The sequence below is a fragment of the Onychostruthus taczanowskii genome, unplaced genomic scaffold (assembly GCF_017590055.1).
Source record: "Onychostruthus taczanowskii isolate IOZ18803 unplaced genomic scaffold, ASM1759005v1 scaffold245, whole genome shotgun sequence".
NCBI lineage: Eukaryota > Metazoa > Chordata > Aves > Passeriformes > Passeridae > Onychostruthus > Onychostruthus taczanowskii.
The window spans coordinates 117813-140511 of NW_024499741.1; the positions used below are offsets into that span (position 1 = coordinate 117813).

Below are 22699 nucleotides of genomic sequence, written 5' to 3' on the forward strand. Positions count from 1 at the left end.
TTGTTTACTCGGCTCCAGGATTTTCCCTGCTTGTTCCTGCAAGGGTGGGGAAAGCCGAGCCGGGACCGCGGGCAGGGGCTGCAGCACTCCTGGGGCTGATCCCCACTAGCTGCTCCTTCGTGCCTCAGTTTCCCCATCTGAGAACTCTGGGGGAGGGCCCTGCGGCCCCCCCTCCCCACCGGGCCGGGACCGCGGGCAGGGGCTGCAGCCGCCAGCACTCCTGGGGCTGATCCCCACTAGCTGCTCCTTCGTGCCTCAGTTTCCCCATCTGAGAACTCTGGGGGAGGGCCCTGCGGCCCCCCCTCCCCTCCGTGGGCCGGACGGGGCCAGCACCGAGCGCTGGGCTGGGCTGAGCCCCGCTGGTTCCGGGGCAGCTCCAGCCGAAGCCACTCCAGCCGCCGCTGCTCTGCGACCGGGAGGTGAGTGGGGGACCCAGAGAGCAGCTGAAGCCCCCGAGCCCCCCAGTCCTCAGCTGGATGGGGGCACCCTGTCCCCACAACCCCCATCCCAGGGCACCTGCATCCCGCGGGGCGTGGGGACCTGGTGTCATTGGGAGCCCCGGGGTGAGCCCAGCGCTGCCCAGGAGTTGGGGGTGTTCTTACTCTGGCTCCCACCCATGGCTGCTAACCCTGGGGTCTCACCCAGCAGCACGGGGGGCTCAGACCCCTGGAGGGCTCTGACATCTCTGGAGGCTGTTGGGACCACCTCCATCACCCTTTTTGCCCCATCTTTCCCCGCCTTCTCCTCGCTCGTGAACTTTCCCCGGGGCACCGATAAGCGGGGCTGGGTTTACAGCCCTGCTCCCCAGCTGTAAAGTGGGGGTGAAGGTCACCCCCAGGAACGTGACTGAGCTGTCACAGACAGGTGAGGGATGGAGGAGACCTGGGGGGAAGCAGCTCCCGGGGGTGACCTGTCGGGGGGCTTGGGCTCCCCTCCCCGCCCCGGCTTCCCCCTGCCAGGAAGGAGGGAGGAAGTGGAGGCTGAATTAATCCAAGAATAGGACCCAGGTGTCCGCATTTCCTGCCGGGTCCCCGCTTCCCCCCAGCATCCGGCTGCCCCCAACCCCACCACGGGGTGCTGGGCACCAGGATACCCCGGCAAGATGCCCCCCGTGCCTCTGTGGGTGTGTGGCAGCCTTGTCCCCTATCCCCAGGGTTGGGGGGAGCAGCCAAGATCCCAGAGACTGCTGAGGACCTGGTGGGGCGTTTTGGGGAAGGGGCTACGTGTCCGTGGCTGCAGCCCCCTCCATCCCCCGTGCTGTGTCCCAGCTGCCCCGGAGCTGCCCGGCCATGGAAGGCACCTCCTCGCTGCTGGACGCCGAGGCCGTCGCGGACCTGGTGCTGCTGGACCCGCTGACCGAGGAGTCGCTGGTCCAGACGCTGCGGGAGCGATTCCGCCGGCGCGACATCTACGTGGGCAGCGGGACAAGGGGGGGTTTGGGGGGGACGGCAGGGGCTGCTGGGGTGGGAGTGGGATGTGGGATATGGGATGTGGGGTGTGGGATGGGGATTGGCAGGGCTGCGGGGCCTGGGATGAGGAATGGGATATGATGTGGGATATGGGATATGGGATGGGGATTGGCAGGGCTGCAGGGTCTGGGATGGCGAATGGGTTATGGGATATGGGATATGGAGTATGGGATGGGAAGAGGATACGGGGTCTGAAATGGGGATTGGGATATGGGGTATGGGATGGGGATTGGCAGGGCTGCAGGGTCTGGGATGGCGAATGGGTTATGGGATATGGGATATGGAGTATGGGATGGGAAGAGGATACGGGGTCTGAAATGGGGATTGGGATATGGGGTATGGGATGGGGATTGGCAGGGCTGCAGGGTCTGGGATGGCGAATGGGTTATGGGATATGGGATATGGAGTATGGGATGGGAAGAGGATACGGGGTCTGAAATGGGGATTGGGATATGGGGTATGGGATGGGGATTGGCAGGGCTGCAGGGTCTGGGATGGCGAATGGGTTATGGGATATGGGATATGGAGTATGGGATGGGAAGAGGATACGGGGTCTGAAATGGGGATTGGGATATGGGGTATGGGATGGGGATTGGCAGGGCTGCAGGGTCTGGGATGGCGAATGGGTTATGGGATATGGGATATGGAGTATGGGATGGGAAGAGGATACGGGGTCTGAAATGGGGATTGGGATATGGGGTATGGGATGGGGATTGGCAGGGCTGCAGGGTCTGGGATGGCGAATGGGTTATGGGATATGGGATATGGAGTATGGGATGGGAAGAGGATACGGGGTCTGAAATGGGGATTGGGATATGGGGTATGGGATGGGGATTGGCAGGGCTGCAGGGTCTGGGATGGCGAATGGGTTATGGGATATGGGATATGGAGTATGGGATGGGAAGAGGATACGGGGTCTGAAATGGGGATTGGGATATGGGGTATGGGATGGGGATTGGCAGGGCTGCAGGGTCTGGGATGGCGAATGGGTTATGGGATATGGGATATGGAGTATGGGATGGGAAGAGGATACGGGGTCTGAAATGGGGATTGGGATATGGGGTATGGGATGGGGATTGGCAGGGCTGCAGGGTCTGGGATGGGGAATGCGATATGGGGTATTGAGGTATAGGATGGGAAGGGGATATGGGGTCTAAGATGGGGATTGGGATAGGGGTATGGGATGAGGAATAGGATATGGGATATGAGGTATGGGATAGGAATTGACAGGGGTGCAGGGTCTGGGATGGGGAGTGAGATATGGGGTCTGGGATGGGGAATGGGACATGGGGTAATGAGGTCTGGGATGGGAAGGGGATATGGGGTCTGAGACGGGGATTGGGATATGGGGTCTGGGATGGGGTCTGGGATATGGGGTCTGGGATGGGGAGTGGAAGGGCTGCATGTTCTGGGAAGGGGGGCAGGATCTGGGGTCTGGGATGAAGACAGGGATCTGGGATGGGGATGGGGAGCACCAGGACCCCCCAGCCCCTCATCCCTGCTGTCCTGCTGTCCCACAGACGTACATTGGGAATGTGGTGATCTCGGTGAACCCGTACCAGTCCCTGCCCATCTACACCCCGGAGAAGGTGGAGGAATATCGCAACTGCAGCTTCTTCGCCGTGAAACCCCACATGTGAGCACGGGGAGGCTGGTGGTGCCCACAGGGATTGTGCCAAGGGCATCACTCCCAGCCAATCCCAAGGGGTTGGGGTCCAACTGGGGCAACACCACAGCCACAACTGGGGGTCTGGGCGTTTCCTGAAGCCCCCAGATGGCTCCAACCCCTCTTGCCCCCAGCTATGCCATCGCTGACGATGCCTATCGCTCGCTGCGGGACCGGGACAGGGACCAGTGCATCCTCATCACCGGCGAGAGCGGCGCCGGCAAGACGGGTACAGCCGGGGCTGCAAGGGGGGGCTCAGGGCACTGCGAGGGGCTGATGGGGTGAGGGGCACAGCCCCAGCGCCCACGCCCCCACCCCAATGACCCCCACCCCTCGCCGGCAGAGGCCAGCAAGCTGGTGATGTCCTACGTGGCGGCCGTGAGCAGCAAAGGGGAGGAGGTGAACAAGGTGAAGGAGCAGCTGCTGCAGTCCAACCCTGTGCTGGAGGGTGAGTGCCGAACATCCTGAGCCCCTCCTCCCGCATCCCGGACCTGCCAGGGCTCGGCGCTGTCCCCCTGGAGCCCACCGTGACCCCCTCCTCTCCTGCAGCCTTTGGGAATGCCAAGACTGTGCGGAATGACAACTCCTCCCGATTCGTGAGTGACCTGGGGAGGGGGGTTGGACCCTGCTGGGGCTGGGAGGGGAGCAGAGAGGGGATGGGGATGGGGGGTATGGAGCTGCCAGTCCCATCAGGACCCCCTTCCCTGACCCATCCCCTTCCCCCAGGGCAAATACATGGACATTGAGTTCGACTTCAAGGGCGAGCCCCTGGGAGGGGTCATCAGCAACTGTGAGTACCCACCACACCTCAGTGACACTGACCCTGTGGGAAACTGATTTGTATAAACTCCTCCAAACCTGACAGAAGGTTCTGTCATCTGTATATTCTGTCATCTGTATACAAACCTTGAGATAAAACACGCTGACTTAAAAAAAAACATAGAATAAGACAGACATTGTTGGGAGAGAAATAGAACTAAAACCAAATTTCAAAAGATAGCCTTGCAAAAAAGGCTTCATGAAGCTTTGCAAAAATCAGAGAGTTTTCAGAACACATTATTAAATTATTCCAGTGTTTATTCTATTCATTATCCTTGTCACAACATGACTCAATCCAACATGACCCCTCCCTGCAGACCTGCTGGAGAAATCCCGCATTGTCCGGCACGTGAAGGGCGAGAGGAACTTCCACATCTTCTACCAGCTCCTGGCTGGGGCTTCACCACAGCTGCTCCGTAGGTCCAGACCCCGCAGGGTGGGGGATTTAGAGGTGGAACAGGAGCTGGGGAGGATCATGGCTGAACTGCCACCTCCTCTCCCCAACACCAGAGCAGCTGAAGCTCCGCCAGGACTGTGGCCACTATGGATACCTGAACCGGGAGGGCTCCAGCCTGCCTGGCATGGACGATGCAGCCAACTTCCACGCCATGCAGGTACCCACAGGAAGACAGGACCCCCCCCCAAAAAAAATCCTGGAGCCCACCCCATCCCCTGAGGTGTTGTGTCCATCCCCAGGATGCCATGAGGGTCATCGGCTTCTCGCCCGCCGAGGTGACAGAGCTGCTGGAGGTGACGGCCGTGGTGCTCAAACTGGGCAACGTCCAGCTGAGCAGCAGCTTCCAGGCCAGCGGGATGGAGGCCTGCAGCATCAGCGAGCCCCAGGGTAGGGATGGGGGATAGAGATGGGAATGGGGGTGTGGGGAGACCCCCTGAGCCCCTCCTAGGCTCTGGCACTGCTGTCTCCTCACGCAGAGCTGCGCGAGATCTGCGAGCTGATCGGGCTGGACGCCGGCGCGCTGGAGCGGGCGCTGTGCTCCCGCACGGTGAAGGCGCGGGATGAGACGGTGCTGACCAGCCTCACTGTCCCCCAGGTGAGCAGGACCACCCCCCAGCCGTGGGGCTGATGCCTGGCAGCCCCCCATGAGCCACACCAGCCCCTCTCCCTTCTCCTCAGGGCTACTACGGGCGGGACGCGCTGGCCAAGAACATCTACAGCCGCCTCTTCGACTGGCTGGTGAATCGTATCAATGCCAGCATCCAGGTGAGCTCCAGGGGATCCTGGAGCCCCAGGGGGATCCTGGACCCCACCCCACACAGGGCTCAACACCCCGTTATATCCCCAGGTGAAGTCGGACAAGCAGAGGAAGGTGATGGGCGTCCTGGACATCTACGGCTTTGAGATCTTCCAGGTGAGTGAAGGATCCACCAGGCCCCGTTCAGGGGGTTGGGAACAGCATTTGGGACACGGGGCAGGGCTGGGGCCTCGGGAAGCAGCTGCCATGCAGGATCCTTCCATCGCAGGACAACGGCTTTGAGCAGTTCATCATCAACTACTGCAATGAGAAGCTGCAGCAGATCTTCATCCTGATGACGCTGAAGGAGGAGCAGGAGGAATACGTCCGAGAGGTACCTCCAGCTCTTCCCAGAGCACGGCCCCAAGGAGTTTCAGCCCTCCTGGGATGGGGAAGTGCTGGAGACGGCTCCACCACACGTCCCTCCCTCGCCCCGCTCCCTGCTGAGAGCACATTCAATGGCAGGAAGGGATTCGGGATCCAAATCCCCGTGGCCGGATGTCCGGTTCCTGCCCCACAGCAGCTGGGGGTGTCTGTGGGGCAGGGTCTGGGTTATCCCTGTGTCTGACCCACATCTACTCTCAGGGCATCCAGTGGACCCCGGTGGAGTTTTTTGACAACAGCATCATCTGCAACTTGATTGAGAACGTGAGTTTCCCACCCAGTGCTGGGATCTTGGGGTGCCAGCTCCCCCCCGCAGCCCAAACTGGGGTGCACTGGGGCTGGTTTGGGGGTGACACCATCCGTCACGGACAGAGCACCACCGGGATCCTGGCCATGCTGGACGAGGAGTGCCTGCGGCCCGGCATGGTCAACGAGGACACCTTCCTCACCAAACTCAACCAGCTCTTGGCCACACACAAGCACTACGAGAGCAAGGAGACGCAGAACGCCCGGCGTGTCACCGACGCCAGCCTGCCACCGCGCTGCTTCCGCATCCACCACTACGCCGGCAAGGTCCGGCAGGGCCTGCTCCTCTTCCCAGTGCCACGCTCCTCATCCCAGAACTCCAATCCTCTTCCCAGAGCCCTGACCCTCTTCCCAGCACCCTGATCCTCTTCCCAGCTCCATGCTCCTCTTCCCAGTGCTCCAATCCTCTTCCCAGAGCCCTGATCCCATTCCCAGCGCCCTTCCCAGCGCCCTCATCCTCTTCCCAGCACCCTGACCCTCTTCCCAGCTCCATGCTCCTCTTCCCAGTGCCACACTCCTCATCCCAGAGCTCCAATCCTCTTCCCAGAGCCCTGATCCTCTTCCCAGCGCCCTGATCCTCTTCCCAGCTCCATGCTCCTCTTCCCAGTGCTCCAATCCTCTTCCCAGCACCCTGATCCTCTTCCCAGCTCCATGCTCCTCTTCCCAGTGCTCCAATCCTCTTCCCAGCACCCTGATCCTCTTCCCAGCACCCTGATCCTCTTCCCAGCTCCATGCTCCTCTTCCCAGTGCTCCAATCCTCTTCCCAGGACCCTGATCCTCTTCCCAGTGCTCCAATCCTCTTCCCAGGACCCTGATCCTCTTCCTAGTTCTCCAATCCTCTCCCCAGCACCCTGATCATCTTCCCTGTGCCACACTGCTCTTCCCAGAGCCCTGATCCCCTTCCCAGTGCTCCAATCCTCTTCCCAGCACCTTGATGCTCTTCCCAGAGCCCTGATCCTCTTCCCAGTGCTCCAATTCTCTTCCCAGAACCCCAATCCTCTTCCCTGTGCCACACTCCTCTTCCCAGAGCCCTGATCCTCTTCCCAGCACCCCAATCCTTTTCACAGCACCCTGATTCTCTTTCCAGCACCCTGGTCCTCTTCACAATGCCCCAGTTCTCCTTCCAGCACCCCAGTCCTCTTCCCACTGCCCTGGTCTTTTTCCCAGCACTCTGGTTCTCTTACCAGTACCCCAATCCTCTTCCCAGCACTTTCATTCTTTTACCATCACCCCAGATCTCTTTTCAGCACCCCAGGCTTCTTCCCTGCATCTCAGACTTCCTCCTAGCTCTCTGGACCTCTTCACAGCATCCTGGTCCTCTTCCCAGTGCCTCAGCTCTCTTCCCAGTGCCCTGGTCCTCTTCCCAGCATCCCAGACATTTTCTCAGTGCTCCAATCCTCTTCCCAGCACCCCAAACCTCTTCCCAGCACCCCAGTCCTCTTCCCAGCTCCCCAATCCTCTTCCCAGCACCCCAGTCCTTTTCCCAGCACCCCAATCCTCTTCTCAGCACCCCAATCCTCTTCCCAGGACCTTGGTCCTCTTCCCAGCACCCCAGTCCTTTTCCCAGCACCCCAATCCTCAGCACCCCAATCCTCTTCCCAGGACCTTGGTCCTCTTCCCAGTGCCTCAGTTCCCTTCCCAGTGCCCCGCTCCCCTCCCCAGCCTTACACAGGAGATGTGGGGCTGCGCTGGGAACAGGCTGGGGATGCTGCACCGTGCCCCCCGTCCCTGCCTGGGTGCTGACCCCAGTGCCCTCCCCAGGTGACCTACAACGTGACGGGCTTCATCGAGAAGAACAACGACCTGCTCTTCCGCGACCTCTCGCAGGCCATGTGGGCGGCCAGGCACGCGCTGCTGCGCTCGCTCTTCCCCGAGGGAGACCCCCAGAAGGTCTCCCTCAAGCTGCCCCCCACTGCAGGCTTCCAGTTCAAGTCATCCGTGGCAATGCTGATGAAGAACCTCTACTCCAAGAACCCCAACTACATCAGGTACCGGCGCCTGTGGTGTTTTCAGAGTGCCCCAGACAGAGGAGGAATGATTGAATCTGACTCCATGGTATTATTTTATGATCTATATTATATAAAAGAATACTGTACTAAAACTAAAAGAATAGAGGAAGGATACAGACCGAAGGCTTAACAAGATACTGATGAAAAACGTGTGACTCCTCCCAGAGTCCCGACACTGCTGGATGGTGATTGGTCATTAAGTAAAAACAATTCACGTTAAACCAATGAAACAATGACCAGTTGGTAAACAATCTCCAAACTCATTCCAGAGCAGCATAACACAGGAGAAACAAATCAGATCATTATTATTTTCATTTTTCTCTGAGGCTTCTCAGCTTCCCAGGAGAAGAAAAATCCTGGTGAAGGGATTTTTCAGAAAATATGACAATGACAGGCCCTGGCAGAGACCCCCCCGGGGGCGACTCTGGCGCCCCGAACCCCCCCAAACCAGCACCGCGCTCTGCAGGTGCATCAAACCCAACGACACCAAGTCAGCCATGGTGTTCACGCCGGAGCTGGTGCTGGCCCAGGCGCGGTACCTGGGGCTGATGGAGAACGTGCGGGTGCGGCGGGCGGGCTACGCCTTCCGCCAGCTCTACGGCCCCTTCCTGCAGCGCTACAAGATGCTCAACCCCCGCACGTGGCCCCGCTGGGACCGTGGGGACAGGTACGGGGCTGGCACGGATTGAGAGGGGTCAGGGGGCTGCCAGGGTGGGCTCTGACCGGCCTCGTCTCTGCCACGGGGCAGGGAGGGGACCGAGGTGCTGCTGGCAGGTCTGGAGTTCCCCGCCGAGGAGCTGGCGTTCGGCCACACCAAGATCTTCATCCGCTCGCCGCGCACTGTGAGTTTGGGAAGGGGAGAGTCCAGGGGTGGCCAGATTTCTCCTGGGAGTTCCTGGGTGATGCCACAGCCCCTGGGGCCGCTCAGTGAGCCAGTGCTTGCCGTGGTTGTCCCCAGCTCTTCGACCTGGAGCGGCAGCGCCAGGAGCGCGTGGCCCAGCTCGCCACCCTGATCCAGAAGACGTTTCGGGGCTGGCGGTGCCGGACCCAGTACCAGCTGATGCGCAAGAGCCAGATCCTCATCTCTGCCTGGTTCCGTGGCCACAGGGTGAGGACAGGGCAGGTCTTGGCCCATCCCTCTCCCTCTGGCTCTCCAAGCACGCCCCACTCACGCCCTTGTTCCCCCGCAGCAAATGAACCGGTACAAGCAGATGAAGCGGTCGGCACTGATCCTGCAGGCTTATGCACGGGGCTGGAAGGTGAGGGCTGGGCAGCCCCAGGGCCACCATGGGACCAGCCTGGTGTGGGGGAGCAGGGTGGGTGGGGACAGGGGCTCTGCGTGCCCCACGGTGGGACCAGGAGCTCCGTGCGTCCCACGGTGGGACCAGATTCACCCTCATCTCCTCTCCCCGTCTTTCCTCCTTCTCTCCTGCCTCTCTCCTGCCTCTCCCTCTCTCTCCATGTCTGTGTTGGTGCCTCCCCCTCGGGCTCCCTGGGCTCTCACCCCCGCAGTCTCGCCGGCTCCTCCGGGAGCTGAAGTCCCAGTGCCGACGCCACGCGGCCGCCACCACCATCGCCGCTCACTGGAGAGGGTACCAGGTAACGGGGCCACGCGCCCTCAGGCCACCTCTGTCCTGCTGTCCGTGCCGTCTGTCTGTCTGCCCACCCCACTCCTGCCCACCCTGTCGGGCTGGAGCCTCTGTCCTCTCCACTGGAGCCAAACAGGGATGGGGGATGTGGGGGACGTGGAGGATGTGGGGGATGTGGGGGACGTGGGGGACGTGGGGGATGTGGGACACCCTTGTCCTCGTGAGGCTGCTGGTGATGTCCAGTGTCCTCACCGCTGGCGCTGTCCCCGCAGGCTCGCAAGACCTACAGGAAATATTTCCGTTCCAGCGCCAGCACCTGCCTGGCCAACTTCATCTACCGGCGACTGGTGAGTGGGGCTGGGGGAGAGGGAGCCACGGTGCCTTCCCAGCCCCCTGCCCTGCTGGCTGCCCCTGTCCTCTCCTGAATCCCTGCCACGTTGTCACCCCCAGGTGCACAGGTACCTGGTGGGGCTGGCAAAGAACCTCCCGCCGCTGTCGGTGACGGACCGGACCTGGCCCCCGGCACCCTACAGGTTCCTGGATAACACCAACCAGGAGCTGAAGAACATCTTCTACCACTGGAAGGTGGGAGCAGGGGGAGATGGGGAGGATTCCAGGTGGGATCTGGGTGCGCCAGCTCACCTGGGAGGTGTTTGGTGGCACCAATTCGTCCCCTCCCTCGGCAGTGCAAGAAGTACCGGGACCAGCTGCCGGCGTCGCGCCGGGCCCAGCTGCAGGCCAGGCTCTGCGCCAGCGAGCTCTTCAAGGACAAGAAGACCCTCTACCCCAAAAGGTGCCAGGGCAGGGGGCTGGGGGTGCAGGGGAGCTCAGGGCAGCAGTGGCTGATGGCCTCGTCCCCAGCCTGCAGCAGCCTTTCCGCGGGGAGTACCTGGGGCTGAAGCAGAACCCCAAGTACCAGAAGCTCCACGCCGTGGCCAAGGACAAGCTGGTGATGGCTGACACCGTGAGGAAGGTGAACAGGGCCAGTGGAAAGGTGAGATCCTGCTTTGGCCCCGTGCCCTGGGCTGTGGGAGGGCACACGGGGCCACCATGACCCCAGTTCTTAGTGACCACCTGCCCGTGCTGACCCCCTGTCCACGCTGACCTGGCCACACTGACCCCCTGCCCACGCTGACCCCCTGCCCATTCTGACCCCCTGCCCACACTGACCTGCCCACGCTGACCCCCTGCCCACACTGACCCCATGCCCATGCTGACCTGCCCATGCTGACCCCCTGCCCACGCTGACCTGCCCACACTGACCCCCTGCCCACACTGACCCCCTGCCCACACTGACCACCTGCCCATGCTGACCCCCTCCCCACACTGATCCCGTGCCCATTCTGACCCCTGCCCACGCTGACCCCCACCCACAGACAGTCCCACGCCTGCTGCTCCTCACCACCGAGCACCTGGTCCTGGCTGACCCCAAGGCCGCCCAGCCCAAGACCGTGCTCAGCCTCAGTGACATCCGTGGCGTCTCCGTCACCCGCTTCTCCGACGGCTTCCTGGCCCTGCACCTCAAGGAGGTACCTGGGGAGGGGCGCCCTGGGGGCTCAGGGGGTCCCCAGCAGGGCTGACCCCCCGATTGCCCCACAGGTCTCCACAGTGGGGGCCAAGGGTGACTTCCTGCTGCTCAGTGACCACCTCATCGAGCTGGTCACCCGCCTGCACCAGACCTTCGAGGCCACCACGGGGCAGGCGCTGCCCCTGCACATCACCGACAGGTGTGGGCGGGGCTTCGGTGGGCGGGGCTTCAGTGGGTGTGGTTACAGTGGGCGGAGTCTGAAGGGCAGGACTACAATGGGTGGGGCAGGACAGGGGGTACAGAGGGCGTGGCTACTGTGGGTGGGGCTGCAGTGGGTGAGGCTATTGTGGGTGGGACAGGGCGGTGCCCAGGGTGGGATTGAGATGGGGGTGGAGCCTCCAAGGGTGGGGCACCATGTGAGTGACCTGATTGGCTGCAGCAGGAAGCCGCTGAGGAGTGGGTGTAACCAAGGCAGCTCATTGGGCAATGAGGGGACGGGCGTGGGCGTGTCCCACTCCCACCTCTCCATCCTCACCCCTCCCTTCCATCCTCCCAGGTTCTCCACCCGCTTCCCGAAGGGCGACGTGTCCATCACCGTGGTGGAGTCACCCAAGGCCAGCACCAATGGCCCTGTCTGCAAGAAAAAGGGCAGCAACAAGATGGAGGTCCTGGTGCACTGAGGGGACCCTCACCAGGACCCCCACCCTCACACTGGCACCCCTGACACCCCCTTTGTGTCATCCCCCACCCCTCTGGGAGCTGGCAGCACCCAGGCATTGCTCCAAACCCATTAAAAGGATGCTGAGGTGTCGGTATTGGTGTGGTGCCACCTTGTTACAGGCAAGGTGGGACCTCAGGGACAGTGCCCAAGCTGGGGGGGCACGGCCCAGGCCGGTGATGTAGCCCATCATGCTGGCCTCCCCCTTTTCTGACTTTTCCTGACGCCTGATTGCAGCCAGCGCTCAGCTTGTGGTGATTGGAAAGGCTCCAAATTGTGGCCACTTCTCCCATCAAGTGGCTCACAGCTCATGCTGCTTCAGAGGCAATTTCTTGGCGGCCGTGGGTGGCTGCATGTGAGGTCCCTGTCATCCTCCTGCCTGCACTGGATGTCTTTGTCCCCCTGCCCAGGGTCCCCCCACCCTGCTGCAGGACACCCATGCAGGGGCTCCTTGCTTGGGCTGGCACTGGAGCTGCACTTGGGGACCAGGGACGTGGAGAATGGGACAGAGGGAAGTGCTGCACAGCCCCAGTGACGCTGCAGGACCCGTGGGACTTCCATCAGTCCTGCACAGGACCCCCATCAGTCCTGCAGTACCCAGGACGCTCTGGACCCCCAACAATCCTGCAGCTCTCAGGATCTGTGGGACCCTGCCAAACCTCCAGCTCCAAGAATCCTCAGGACCCCCATCAGCCCTGCAGCCCCCAGGTCCTTCAGGAACTCCATCAGTCCTTCAACCCCCCCCAGGCCCCAGGATCTGCAGAACCCCTGCCAGTCCCCCAGAACCCTCCAGACCCCCATCAATCCTTCAGCCCCCCTGAACCCTCAGGACTCCCACCAGTCCTGCAGCCCCCAGGACCCCACAGCCCCCATGCCAGGCTCTCCCCCCCTCTGCTGCCTTTCCCCCCCCTGCACTCATCAAGCTCTTGAAGAGGGTTTTTATCCTGTCCCCACACATCTCCCGCGCTACCTTTGGGAGCTGCCAACTCCCCGTCACGTCGCCATCAGCACCAGCTCCCAGGTGGGCCCCGGAGCTCCGCTTGTCGTGCAGGGCGAGCGTGTGCGGGCAGCTCCCGCACGTGGGGGGGGCACGTGCGTGTGCACGGTGGCACTTTGGTGGCCTGGCCGTGTCCCAGCACCGAGGGCTGCCCGCTCCCCGCCGCCGGCTCCGTCACGTCCCAGCACAGGGACCTTCCCCCGGCGAGGGGCGAGAGCCGTAAACAAGCCCGGGGCACCGCGGCTCTTCACAGCTGCGTCGCACTTGGCATCTCACAAGTAGGTGTTATTAATTAATTAGACGGTCTCTGGCCAGGCTCCGATTTAATTAACGTTCCCGGCACTGCAGATGCTGCCCTGCCCCGGGCTGTGTTGCCACGTGAGCCGCCGCTGCCCCCCGCCTTCCCGGGGGGCTGCCGCAGCCACCGGAGCAGTCGCCACTGCCTGTTGCTTGGGATGGAGTCTTTGGCTCTCATCTCTTGGCCCAGTCCTTCCCTCTTTCCTTGTGTCCCTCTGCTTTCCCCCAAATTTTCCTCCCCATCTTCCACCTTGGCACATCCTGGCACAAGGCCGGGCACGCTGCAGTGGGCCAGGTGTGAGGTACCTGTGAGTGTGTGTGTGTGTGTGTGTGTGTGTGGGCACACCTGTGCTCGTGTGTGCAGGTGAACACGGGTGGGAGCCTGGCCGATCCCCTCTCCCCTGTGAGACCCCCAAATCCTGTCTGCACCGGCCAGCATCCAGCCAGAACCATTCCTCCACGCGTGTCCCCACACGTGCCAACAGCCACACGGTGACGTCCCCACAATGAGGGGCCGGGGGCTGCGTGGGCACGGTGCCCGTGTGCTGACCCCCCCAGCCCGGGGTGCCTGCGTGGGCACGCGTGTGCCGCTGTGTGACTCCGTGTGCCACGAGCGCTGGCGGTGTCACGGTGCCTGCGTGGGCGTGAAGCTGCAGGGTGGGGGTACCACCCCCCCGGCCCCCATTGGCAGCTCTCCTCTTGCCCACCCACGCCGTGCCATGGGCAGAGCCCCTTATTTAGAGCCGAGCAGCAGCCGCTGTCCCGGTACTTCGCCTCCTGGCTAAGCCCGGGCCGGGGGAGCTGCCCACCACCACCACCATCGCCGCTGCTGCCCACCACCACGCCTCGAGGAGTCTCTGCTCCGAGCAGCGAGGGTCCCTCAGCCCTCGACTCCACCGGCGGGCTCGGCAGGTCTGTGTCCCTGTGTCCCCCACGGTCCTGGGGGCTTCCCGGGGTCCCCGGGAGCTGCTGTGCCCTGTCCTCACCCCGCTGGGGTTAGGGGAAGGCAGAAGGAGGAAGAGGAGGTTGGGACAGAGCTGGAGAGGGCATAGGGAGGAAGAGAGATGGGGTGAAGGTGTTGCTTGAATTTGGGGAGGGTTTGGTGAGGGGTTTTGGAAGCGAGTCCGGTTGTAGGCGAGAAAATGCGTGCCAGGGAGCGTGCCTGGGGATGCCAGTGTGCCAGGGAGTGTGCCAGGGGACACGGGTGTGCTGAGGGGATGCCGGTGTGCCAGGGAGCGTGCCAGGGGACACGGGTGTGCCTGGGGATGCCAGTGTGCCAGGGAGTGTGCCAGGGGACACGGGTGTGCTGAGGGGATGCCAGGGAGCGTGCCAGGGGACACGGGTGTGCCTGGGGATGCCAGTGTGCCAGGGGCGTGCCAGGGGACACGGGTGTGCTGAGGGGATGCCGGTGTGCCAGGGAGCGTGCCAGGGGACACGGGTGTGCTGAGGGGATGCCAGGGAGCGTGCCAGGGGACACGGGTGTGCTGAGCCGGGTGAAGGTGCAGGACGGAGCCCGAGCCGTGTCCGTGCCCCACCCTCGTGTCTGCACGGCTCGTGTGTGCGTGCACAACCGTGGCACCACGGGCACGAGCGGGGACACGGCACCTCCGCGGCCACAGCAGGGCCGTGTCCCCCTGCACGCCCCGGAACGGACCCCCGCACACCGGTAATGCACTCCCGGGGTGCAGCACCCGTCCGAGGGACACCGGCAGCCCGGGAAGCGGCGCGCTCTCTCCTCCGCACAGCCAAGAGGGGGTCCCGCCGCCCCCGGCCTCCCCCGTCTCCCGTCTCTTTCCCTCCCCAGAGCCCGGTTCGCTTCCAGACTCATCCCGGCCCTCCCCATCGAGGGGTCGCCGGCTCGGAACAGCCCCGAGCCCCGCCGCTCCGTCGCTGATCGCTGTCCCCGTGTCCCCCTGAGGATGAAGAACCGACCGGTGCTGGCGGTGCTGCTGCTCCTGGCGCTGCCGCTCGCCCTCGCCCGCCGCGCCCCCGCCGCCCCGCCGGGCCCCGCGCTGGTACGGCCGTCGGGGGGGAAGCGACGACCGGATCCCCGGGACCCCCCGGACCCCTTCCCACCCTTCTCACCCGCTTCGTTCCCGCAGGGGATGCCCGTCCCGGAGCCGCTGCCGTGGAGCGCCCGCGGCAGTCCCGGGGCCGCCGCCGCCGCCGCGCTGGAGCTGCTGCGGGAGGAGGGCGCCGGTGAGGGGCGGGGGGGCTTGGATGGGAGGGTGTCGGTTCCCCCGGTACCCGCTCACCCGTTTCGGTCTCTTCCAGGTCCCCCCGCGGCGCCGCAGAAGAGTAAGTCCCGCCCGGTGCCGGCGCCGGTGCCGGCGCCGGTACCGGTGCCGCTGACGGCCGGTCTCTCCGCAGGAGACATGCACGATTTCTTCGTGGGGCTCATGGGGAAGCGAGCAGCGGAGCTCGGGCGAGCGGCGGGGCGGGGAGGCGGCAGCCCGGCCCCCCGGTGCTCCCCGGGACCCCCCGCTCCCGGAGAGACCCCGCTGCGGGCGGCCTGAGCGGCGGAACGAGCCCCCCACGGGGTTGTGCCCGGTGTCCCGGGGACGGTGGGACCGACCGCGGGAGCGTCCCGGGCTCCGGCGCCCACGGAGCCGTCGGGAGCGCGGCCGTCCCGCCCCACGCGCGCGTGTCCGTGCACCTGTGTACACCTGGGCGTGCCCCGCTATACACCCACCCGTGTCCGCGCGGGACACGCGCAAAATGCGGCTCCGTGTCTTGGCTGCGCCTGCGGGACCCGCTCGGGACAGCCCAGGGGATGGGGATGAGCCCACGGGGAGGGGGATGCGGGGATGAGCCCACGGGGATGGGACCGCGGGGATGAGCCCACGGGACCACCGGGGCCCGGGGCTCGTGTGCTCTTGGGCTACCGCCACCTGTCCCTTCCCCACGGCAGCCCCCGGAACCGGAGAAGTGCCCGTGCCTCTGTCCATGCTCCTCCCCGTTCTGTGTGTCCCGCCCCGTGTCCGTCTGTCCTTTCCCATGTCCGTGTTTCCCATGTCCGTGTGTCCCGCCCAGTGTCCGTCTGTCCCGCCCCGTGTCCTTGTGTCCGTGTGTCCCACGCCGTGTCAGTGTGTCCCGCCCCATGGCCGTCCGTCCGTGGCCGTCTGTCCCTCCCCGTGTCCATGTGTCCGTGTGTCCCTCCCCGTGTCCGTGTGTCCGTCTGTCCCGCCCTGTGTCCGTGTCCGTGTGTCCCACGCCGTGTCCGCGTGTTCCTCCCCGTGTCCGTCTGTCCCTCCCCGTGCCCGTGTGTCCCGCCCCGTGCCCGTGTGTCCATGTGTCCCTCCCCGTGTCCGTCTGTCCCTCCCCGTGCCCGTGTGTCCATGTGTCCCTCCCCGTGTCCGTGTGTCCCTCCCCGTGTCCGTCTATCCCTCCCCGTGCCCGTGTGTCCATGTGTCCCTCCCCGTGCCCGTGTGTCCATGTGTCCCTCCCCGTGTCCGTGTGTCCCTCCCCGTGCCCGTGTGTCCCGCCCCGTGCCCGTGTGTCCATGTGTCCCTCCCCGTGTCCGTCTGTCCCTCCCCGTGCCCGTGTGTCCATGTGTCCCTCCCCGTGTCCGTGTGTCCCTCCCCGTGTCCGTGTGTCCCTCCCCGTGCCCGTGTGTCCATGTGTCCCTCCCCGTGCCCGTGTGTCCGTCTGTCCCTCCCCGTGTCCGTCTGTCCGTGTGTCCCGGCCGGTGCCCCCGCTCCGGGTCCTCCGGGCCGCGCGGGGGCGCTGCGGGCGGCGGCTCCCGGAAGGCGGCGCGGGCCGGGGCGGGCGGCCCGCGACCCCCGGCCCCCGCACGGCCCCCAGCCCCGCGCCGACCCTCTCCTACCCTCCCCGGGGCCTCCCGCCGCCTTTCCTGGCTCCCCCCGGGGGCCTTTCCTGCCCTCCTCTCAGGGCCCCACCGGGACCCCGCTGTCCCCACCGCCCGGCTCCTCCCGTTTCTCCCGGAGCAGCTCCGGGACTCCCCCCCGGGCCCTCATCCTCTGTCCGGTTCTTTCCCCTCCTGCCCCATCCCCTCCGCCGCAGCAATTGCCCAGGTGCTTTTTGGGCTGGGGAGGGTTTGCCTTCCCGAGCCTTCCTCGCGGTATCTTCATCCTCCTCCTCGCCCTCCCGTGCTGCCGGTGGTGTTTCCCCCCATCCCTCGCATACCCGTCCTCTGGGCTTTGGTTTTTCCCGGAGCTGGGGCAGGGGCAGCTCCAACCCCTCCAAACTCCTGCTCTTCGCTGCCTTCTGGGCTCGCTGTTCCCTGTCTCAGGACGGGGAAGGCAGGGAATTTGGGATAGGGGAATTAAGGATAGAGTTTGCTGGGTAAGTTTGTGAAATCCCAAGAGCTGTTGGGGTGTCTGTGAGCTGGACAGAGGGACAAAAGCAGTGGGACAAGCTGGGAGGACACTGGGGGGTATGGCCGGTGCTGTGGGACAGGTGTGGTGGCAGCTGAGGAATCTGAGAGGTGTCACCAGGAAATCCCAGGGGAATCCGTCCCAGGGGAATCCATCCCAGGGGAATCCAGAGGCTGGAATGCAGAGAATCCCACCTGGGAGCCTGAAGTCTCCTTGTGGGTCCAGGTGGAATCTGAAGTGAAGGAATGAAGTGGCTGCAGCTGGAGGAGACCTTGAGGCAAATCCAACTGGTGTGTCCAGCCTGAGTGACATCTGTTTGGAGAGGAGCCTCCTCCCCAGCTTGGGAAGAGGGAGATGTCTGGAACAGGTTCCAGTTGGGTCTCAGGGTCAGCAGGATCTCTGTCCCTGCCCCTGTAGCAGTGGGACCTTCAGGCTGCCTCTGAGAGTCAGTCCCTTTTTGTTTTGACTTTGCTGCTTTGCACATCCAGCCTTTTACTTCCCAAAACTGAGGTGACAAGACGGGTTTAGTCCATCTCCAACTGAGCAGCTGCTCCTTGGCTCCTCAGAAAGGTGCAAGATGACCAGAATGACTTTGCTTTGGTTGTTAAATAACTTTTTTTTTTTTCATTTCCCCTCTGCAGAGCCCCTTGCCCTGCCAGTTCCTGCTCCCGCCGCGGATGAAAGCGTGAAGGCCGAGCTGACCAGCAGAAGGGACACTTGAGCAGCTGCTAAGATGGGCATGAGGATCAAGCTGCACAGCACCAACCACCCCAACAACCTGCTGAAGGAACTCAACAAGTGCCGGCTCTCCGAGACCATGTGCGACGTCACCATCCTGGTGGGCTCCCGCTCCTTCGCCGCGCACAAGGCCGTGCTGGCCTGTGCCGCTGGCTACTTCCAGAACCTCTTCCTCAACACGGGGCTGGACGCTGCCAGGACCTACGTGGTGGATTTCATCACGCCGGCCAACTTTGAGAAGATCCTGAGCTTCGTGTACACCTCGGAGCTCTTCACCGACCTCATCAACGTGGGGGTGATCTACGAGGTGGCCGAGAGGCTGGGCATGGAGGATCTGCTGCAGGCTTGTCACTCCACCTTCCCCGACCTGGAGAGCTCGGCCATCACCAAGCAGCCTGCCCTGTCTGTGGGGGAAGGCCGGGCTGGGCCGCTGAGCAGCACCTCCTCGGAGCAGAGCCACGCTTTGGGGGACGTGCGGAGCGGCGCGGAGCACTTCGGCCCCGAGCGGAATTACCTCCTGCACGGGGACGTGGTGGGCAGCTACAAAGAGGATGACAGGAGTGCCGTGGCTGAGGCCAGCCAGGCTCTTCCCCTGATGCACCCACAGCAGACTCCCAAGACAGAGCAGGAGTCGGATGCGGGGCAGTTTGCTCCAGTTGTGGGTCTGGGGGCCCAGCCCGGTGGGAATGTTGTGGCACAGACCACAGGCAGCTCCTGCCCTCAGTACAAGGCCCAGAGCAATGGTGACTACAGCAAGAGCGGCTTCTTCCCCACTGACCCCTCCCTGGATGTGTCCACAGGGAGCAATTCCTGCCCCAGCAACAGCGACCACTCCAAAGAGCAGGGGTTCGAGCAGATGGATGAGCTCCAGCTGGAGGATTTGGGAGAGGCCGAGCTGCATTTTGAGGATGCTGGAGAAGAGCTGGTCCCGTCTGAGGAGGTGATTGAGCTGAGCGATGACAGCGAGGAGGAGCTGGCCTTCGAGAGCGACAGCCGGGACAGCAAGGCCATGCCCTGCCAGGTGTGCAAGAAGGTTCTGGAGCCCAACATCCAGCTGATCCGCCAGCACGCCAGGGACCACGTCGACCTGCTCACGGGGAACTGCAAGGTGTGTGAGACCCACTTCCAGGACCGTAACTCCAGGGTGACTCACGTGCTGTCCCACATCGGCATCTTCCTCTTCTCCTGCGACATGTGCGAGACCAAGTTCTTCACCCAGTGGCAGCTGACGCTGCACCGGCGGGACGGGGTCTTCGACAACAACGTCATAGTCCACCCCAGCGACCCCCTGCCGGGGAAGGTGGCCGTGTTTGGGGGAGGGCCCGGCCCCGAGCTGGCTTGTGCTGCCTGCGGGAAGCCCTTGGCCAAAGATTTCCACACGGTGCGGAACCACCTGCTGGAGCACGTGAACCTGAAGAGCCAGACGTGCGGCGTGTGCGACCAGCGGCACCTGAGCCTCTGCAGCCTGCTGTGGCACGCCCTGTCCCACCTGGGCATCTCCGTTTTCTCCTGCTCTGTGTGTGCCAGCAGCTTCGTGGACCGGCAGCTCCTGGAGAAGCACCTGGCCGTGCACCAGCACGCGGAGGAGGCTCTTTTCCAGTGCCACTTCTGCAGCCAGAGCTTCAAGCTGGAAGCCGCTTACCGCTACCACGTCAGCCAGCACAAGTGCGGGGGCAGCCCGGACATCCGGGCGGGATTTGGGGAGCGCCTGCAGCCGCAGGGGCTGCCCAAGAGGAAGCTGCCCGAGGAGTTCCTGAGCGAAGAGCTGGCTCTGCAGAACCAGCCGGGGAACAGCAAGTACAGCTGCAAGGTGTGCGGCAAGAGGTTTGCCCACACCAGCGAGTTCAACTACCACCGGCGCATCCACACCGGCGAGAAGCCGTACCAGTGCAAGGTGTGCCACAAGTTCTTCCGAGGGCGTTCCACCATCAAGTGCCACCTGAGGACGCACTCGGGGGCCCTCATGTATCGCTGCACGGTGTGTGGCCACTACAGCTCCACGCTCAACCTGATGAGCAAGCACATAGGGGTGCACAAGGGCAGCCTCCCGCCGGACTTCACCATCGAACAGACTTTCATGTACATCATCCATTCCAAAGAGGCTGAGAAAAACACGGATAGCTGATGGGGAGCTGCTGGAGGAGGAGTGGTAATGGTGGAGGCTGTGGAGGAGGAGGAGGAAAGGAAGGAAAAAAAAAAAAAAAAAAAAAGAGTTGTTTGGTTTTATTTAATGGTCAGGCATCATGGATGGAATTCTTTTTTTTTTTGGTTTTGGTTTCGTTTTTGTTCTTTGGTTTTTTGGTTTTGGGCCTTCCTAAGGCTTTTTAGATTGGTGGCGTTGTACAAATTAACAGCACGTGAGGTACATCACTGTTTCAAGGAGTCTGTCGTGTTTACTTACCTCTGGTCCTGTTAGAGGCCATCGAGTTCTGTGCTTTTAGCATTTCTCACTAGTTTTTGAGTCTAGATTCTATTTTTTTTTTTTTTGAACCTTTTAGCCCACTTGACCAGGCTAACCCTGAGCTTGTCCACAAACTGATGCTGCTAAGATTTTCACACCTGACCTCAGTGGAGAGGGACAGAGCCAGAGCAGGCGCTGGACTCGAAGGAAAGGAACAAAAAAGAGAAAGAAAAAAAGGAAAGAAAAGGACATTCTGGGCATCCCTGGTGTTCTGCTGCTACTGCCAGGAGACAGGCAAAGTGTGCATTGCTGGGGAGAGGAGCAGGAAGCACCTGAGTGTGTAAACAAGGAGGGATCCCAGCAGGGAACCAGGAGCAGGGGATTCAGATTCACAGATTCCCAGGCTCTGCCACGGCTGGGACTCACTCGTGCCCTGAGACCTGGAGGAGGAGCTGAAGGAGCAACAGGACCTCCCTGCAGATCCTGGGTGGAGGTGGCTGTGTGAGCATGGAGATCTCCTGTAGGACCGGAGAGGGAAGGGAAGCAGGTCCCTGCTCCTTGTGGGGTGATTTGTGGTGGCCACAGAGAGCCAGGAGTCTCCTGGCTCTGCTCTGCCCCAGCCTCACGCTGTGCCCCGGGCAGAGAGTCAGGATGAAGCTGTTGCCTTAACTCCCTGGAAGGAGGAGGGACCCTTCTCCTGCCAGAGGGATCCCCCCCTGCCATGCCCTGGACGTGTTCCTGTGGCAAACGTGTGTGGTTGGAGTGATGAGAGTTTGTTCATGGAGAGAGAGAGATGGCTTGGCCTCTCCAGCTGCATGCTAGGCACTTCTGGGGGCTCCCCTGGGTGTGGGGGGCTCCCCTCGGTGTGGGGGGCTCCCCTCGGCATGGAGGGGCTTTTCTGAGCATGGAGGGGCTCTCCTGGGCATGGAGGGGTTCTCCTGGATGTGGGGAGCTCTGTTGGGGAGGAGGGGCTCCCCTTGGTCTGGGGGGTCTCTCCTCGGTGTGGGGGGCTCTCCTGGGCCTGGAGGAGTTCTCCTGGGTATGGAGGGGCTCTCCTGGATGTGGGGGTCTCCTCTGGGTGTGGGGGTCTCTCCTGAGTATGGAGGGGTTCTCCTAGGAGTGGGGAGCTCTGCTGGGCATGGAGGGGCTCCCCTTGGTGTGGGGGTTTCCCCTGGGCAGGGGGGGCTCTCCTGGGCATGGAGGGGCTCCCCTTGGTGTGGGGGTCTCTCCTGGGTGTGGAGGGGCTCTCCTGGGCATGGGTGGTTCTCCCCCTCTACATTTCAGTGCCCCTTGGTGCAGGAGGCTCTCCTGGGCACAGGGAGCTCTCTTGGCACAGGGGGCTCTCCTGGACATGTGCCAGCCTCTCCTTGGCACAGGGAGCTCTCCTGGGCACGGGGGTCTCTCTTGACCCTGTGTCAGGTCCACCTCAGCACGGGGGGCTCTCCTGGCTGCTCCTGGGGGGGTCTCTCCTGGCCACCCCAGCAAGGTGCCAACAGTGTTAACACTGGGAAGGGCATGGATTGGTTTCTCCCTGTGTTATCCAGCCGTGGGGCAGAGGTGGGGAGGAACAGATAATTCCAAGCTGGGATTGCCCTCGGGTAACTCATTCTACCTCACAAACATGGAAGTGCTCGGGGCTCTCCAGCCTTGGTGCTCGTGGATCAGCTCCTGCACTTCTGTCAAGTTTTGCTGTTACAAAACTAAAACTAAAAAAAAAAAAAAAAGAAAAACTAAACTGAACTAAGCTAGTGATTTGCAAACCCTGGAAACTCACCCTGCTGCCCCCTCCCTGGGAAGGGACACCCAGGAAGGGACACCCAGGAAGGGCCATCCTGCAGTGGGGGCTGGACTCAGAGAGCTCAGAGCACCCGGGGGTCTCTCTTCCAGCTCCACCATGGCCTTGGGCAAGTCACTTCACCTCTTTGCCTCAGTTTCCTCATCTGTAAAATGAGGGTGGTACCGACCTACCTCCGGGAGCAGGGAGGGTGCCTGGAGCCTGGCTTTGGAGGAGGGAGGCACCAGAGCCAAGGGCAGATCTGGGTTCTGAATTCCAGGCTCGTGGTCCTGGCATCACTGTGGAGCTGTGTTGGAGTTTTACAGGAGAAAGGGGAATTTTGGGAATGGCGTGGTGCTCTGCGCAGCGGTGCTGCTTTGCTGTGGGCTCCTCTGAGCTGCTCTCCGGGTTTGT

At 62.8% G+C, this 22699-nt stretch overlaps 2 protein-coding genes across 2 annotated transcripts; both read left to right on the forward strand.

The window, feature by feature from the left end:
• Positions 1-190: 190 nt before the first annotated feature.
• Positions 191-12083, forward strand: MYO1A (myosin IA). Its single transcript, XM_041406166.1, has 29 exons — positions 191-419; positions 1269-1412; positions 2990-3105; positions 3270-3364; positions 3479-3583; positions 3685-3731; positions 3862-3925; positions 4272-4370; positions 4465-4568; positions 4651-4798; positions 4888-5006; positions 5090-5176; positions 5259-5324; positions 5437-5541; positions 5793-5855; positions 5964-6164; positions 7659-7885; positions 8373-8573; positions 8655-8748; positions 8865-9014; positions 9097-9165; positions 9419-9505; positions 9768-9842; positions 9946-10080; positions 10182-10288; positions 10357-10489; positions 10872-11024; positions 11095-11222; positions 11580-12083. Exons 2-29 carry the CDS (start codon positions 1290-1292, stop codon positions 11701-11703), a joined length of 3225 nt encoding a protein of 1074 aa, XP_041262100.1. The 5' UTR covers positions 191-419; positions 1269-1289; the 3' UTR covers positions 11704-12083.
• A 4772-nt stretch (positions 12084-16855) lies between these two features.
• On the forward strand, positions 16856-21402 carry ZBTB39 (zinc finger and BTB domain containing 39). Its single transcript, XM_041406167.1, has 2 exons — positions 16856-17340; positions 18014-21402. The coding sequence occupies exon 2, from the start codon at positions 18106-18108 to the stop codon at positions 20233-20235; it is 2130 nt and encodes a 709-aa protein (XP_041262101.1). The 5' UTR covers positions 16856-17340; positions 18014-18105; the 3' UTR covers positions 20236-21402.
• Positions 21403-22699: the final 1297 nt, after the last annotated feature.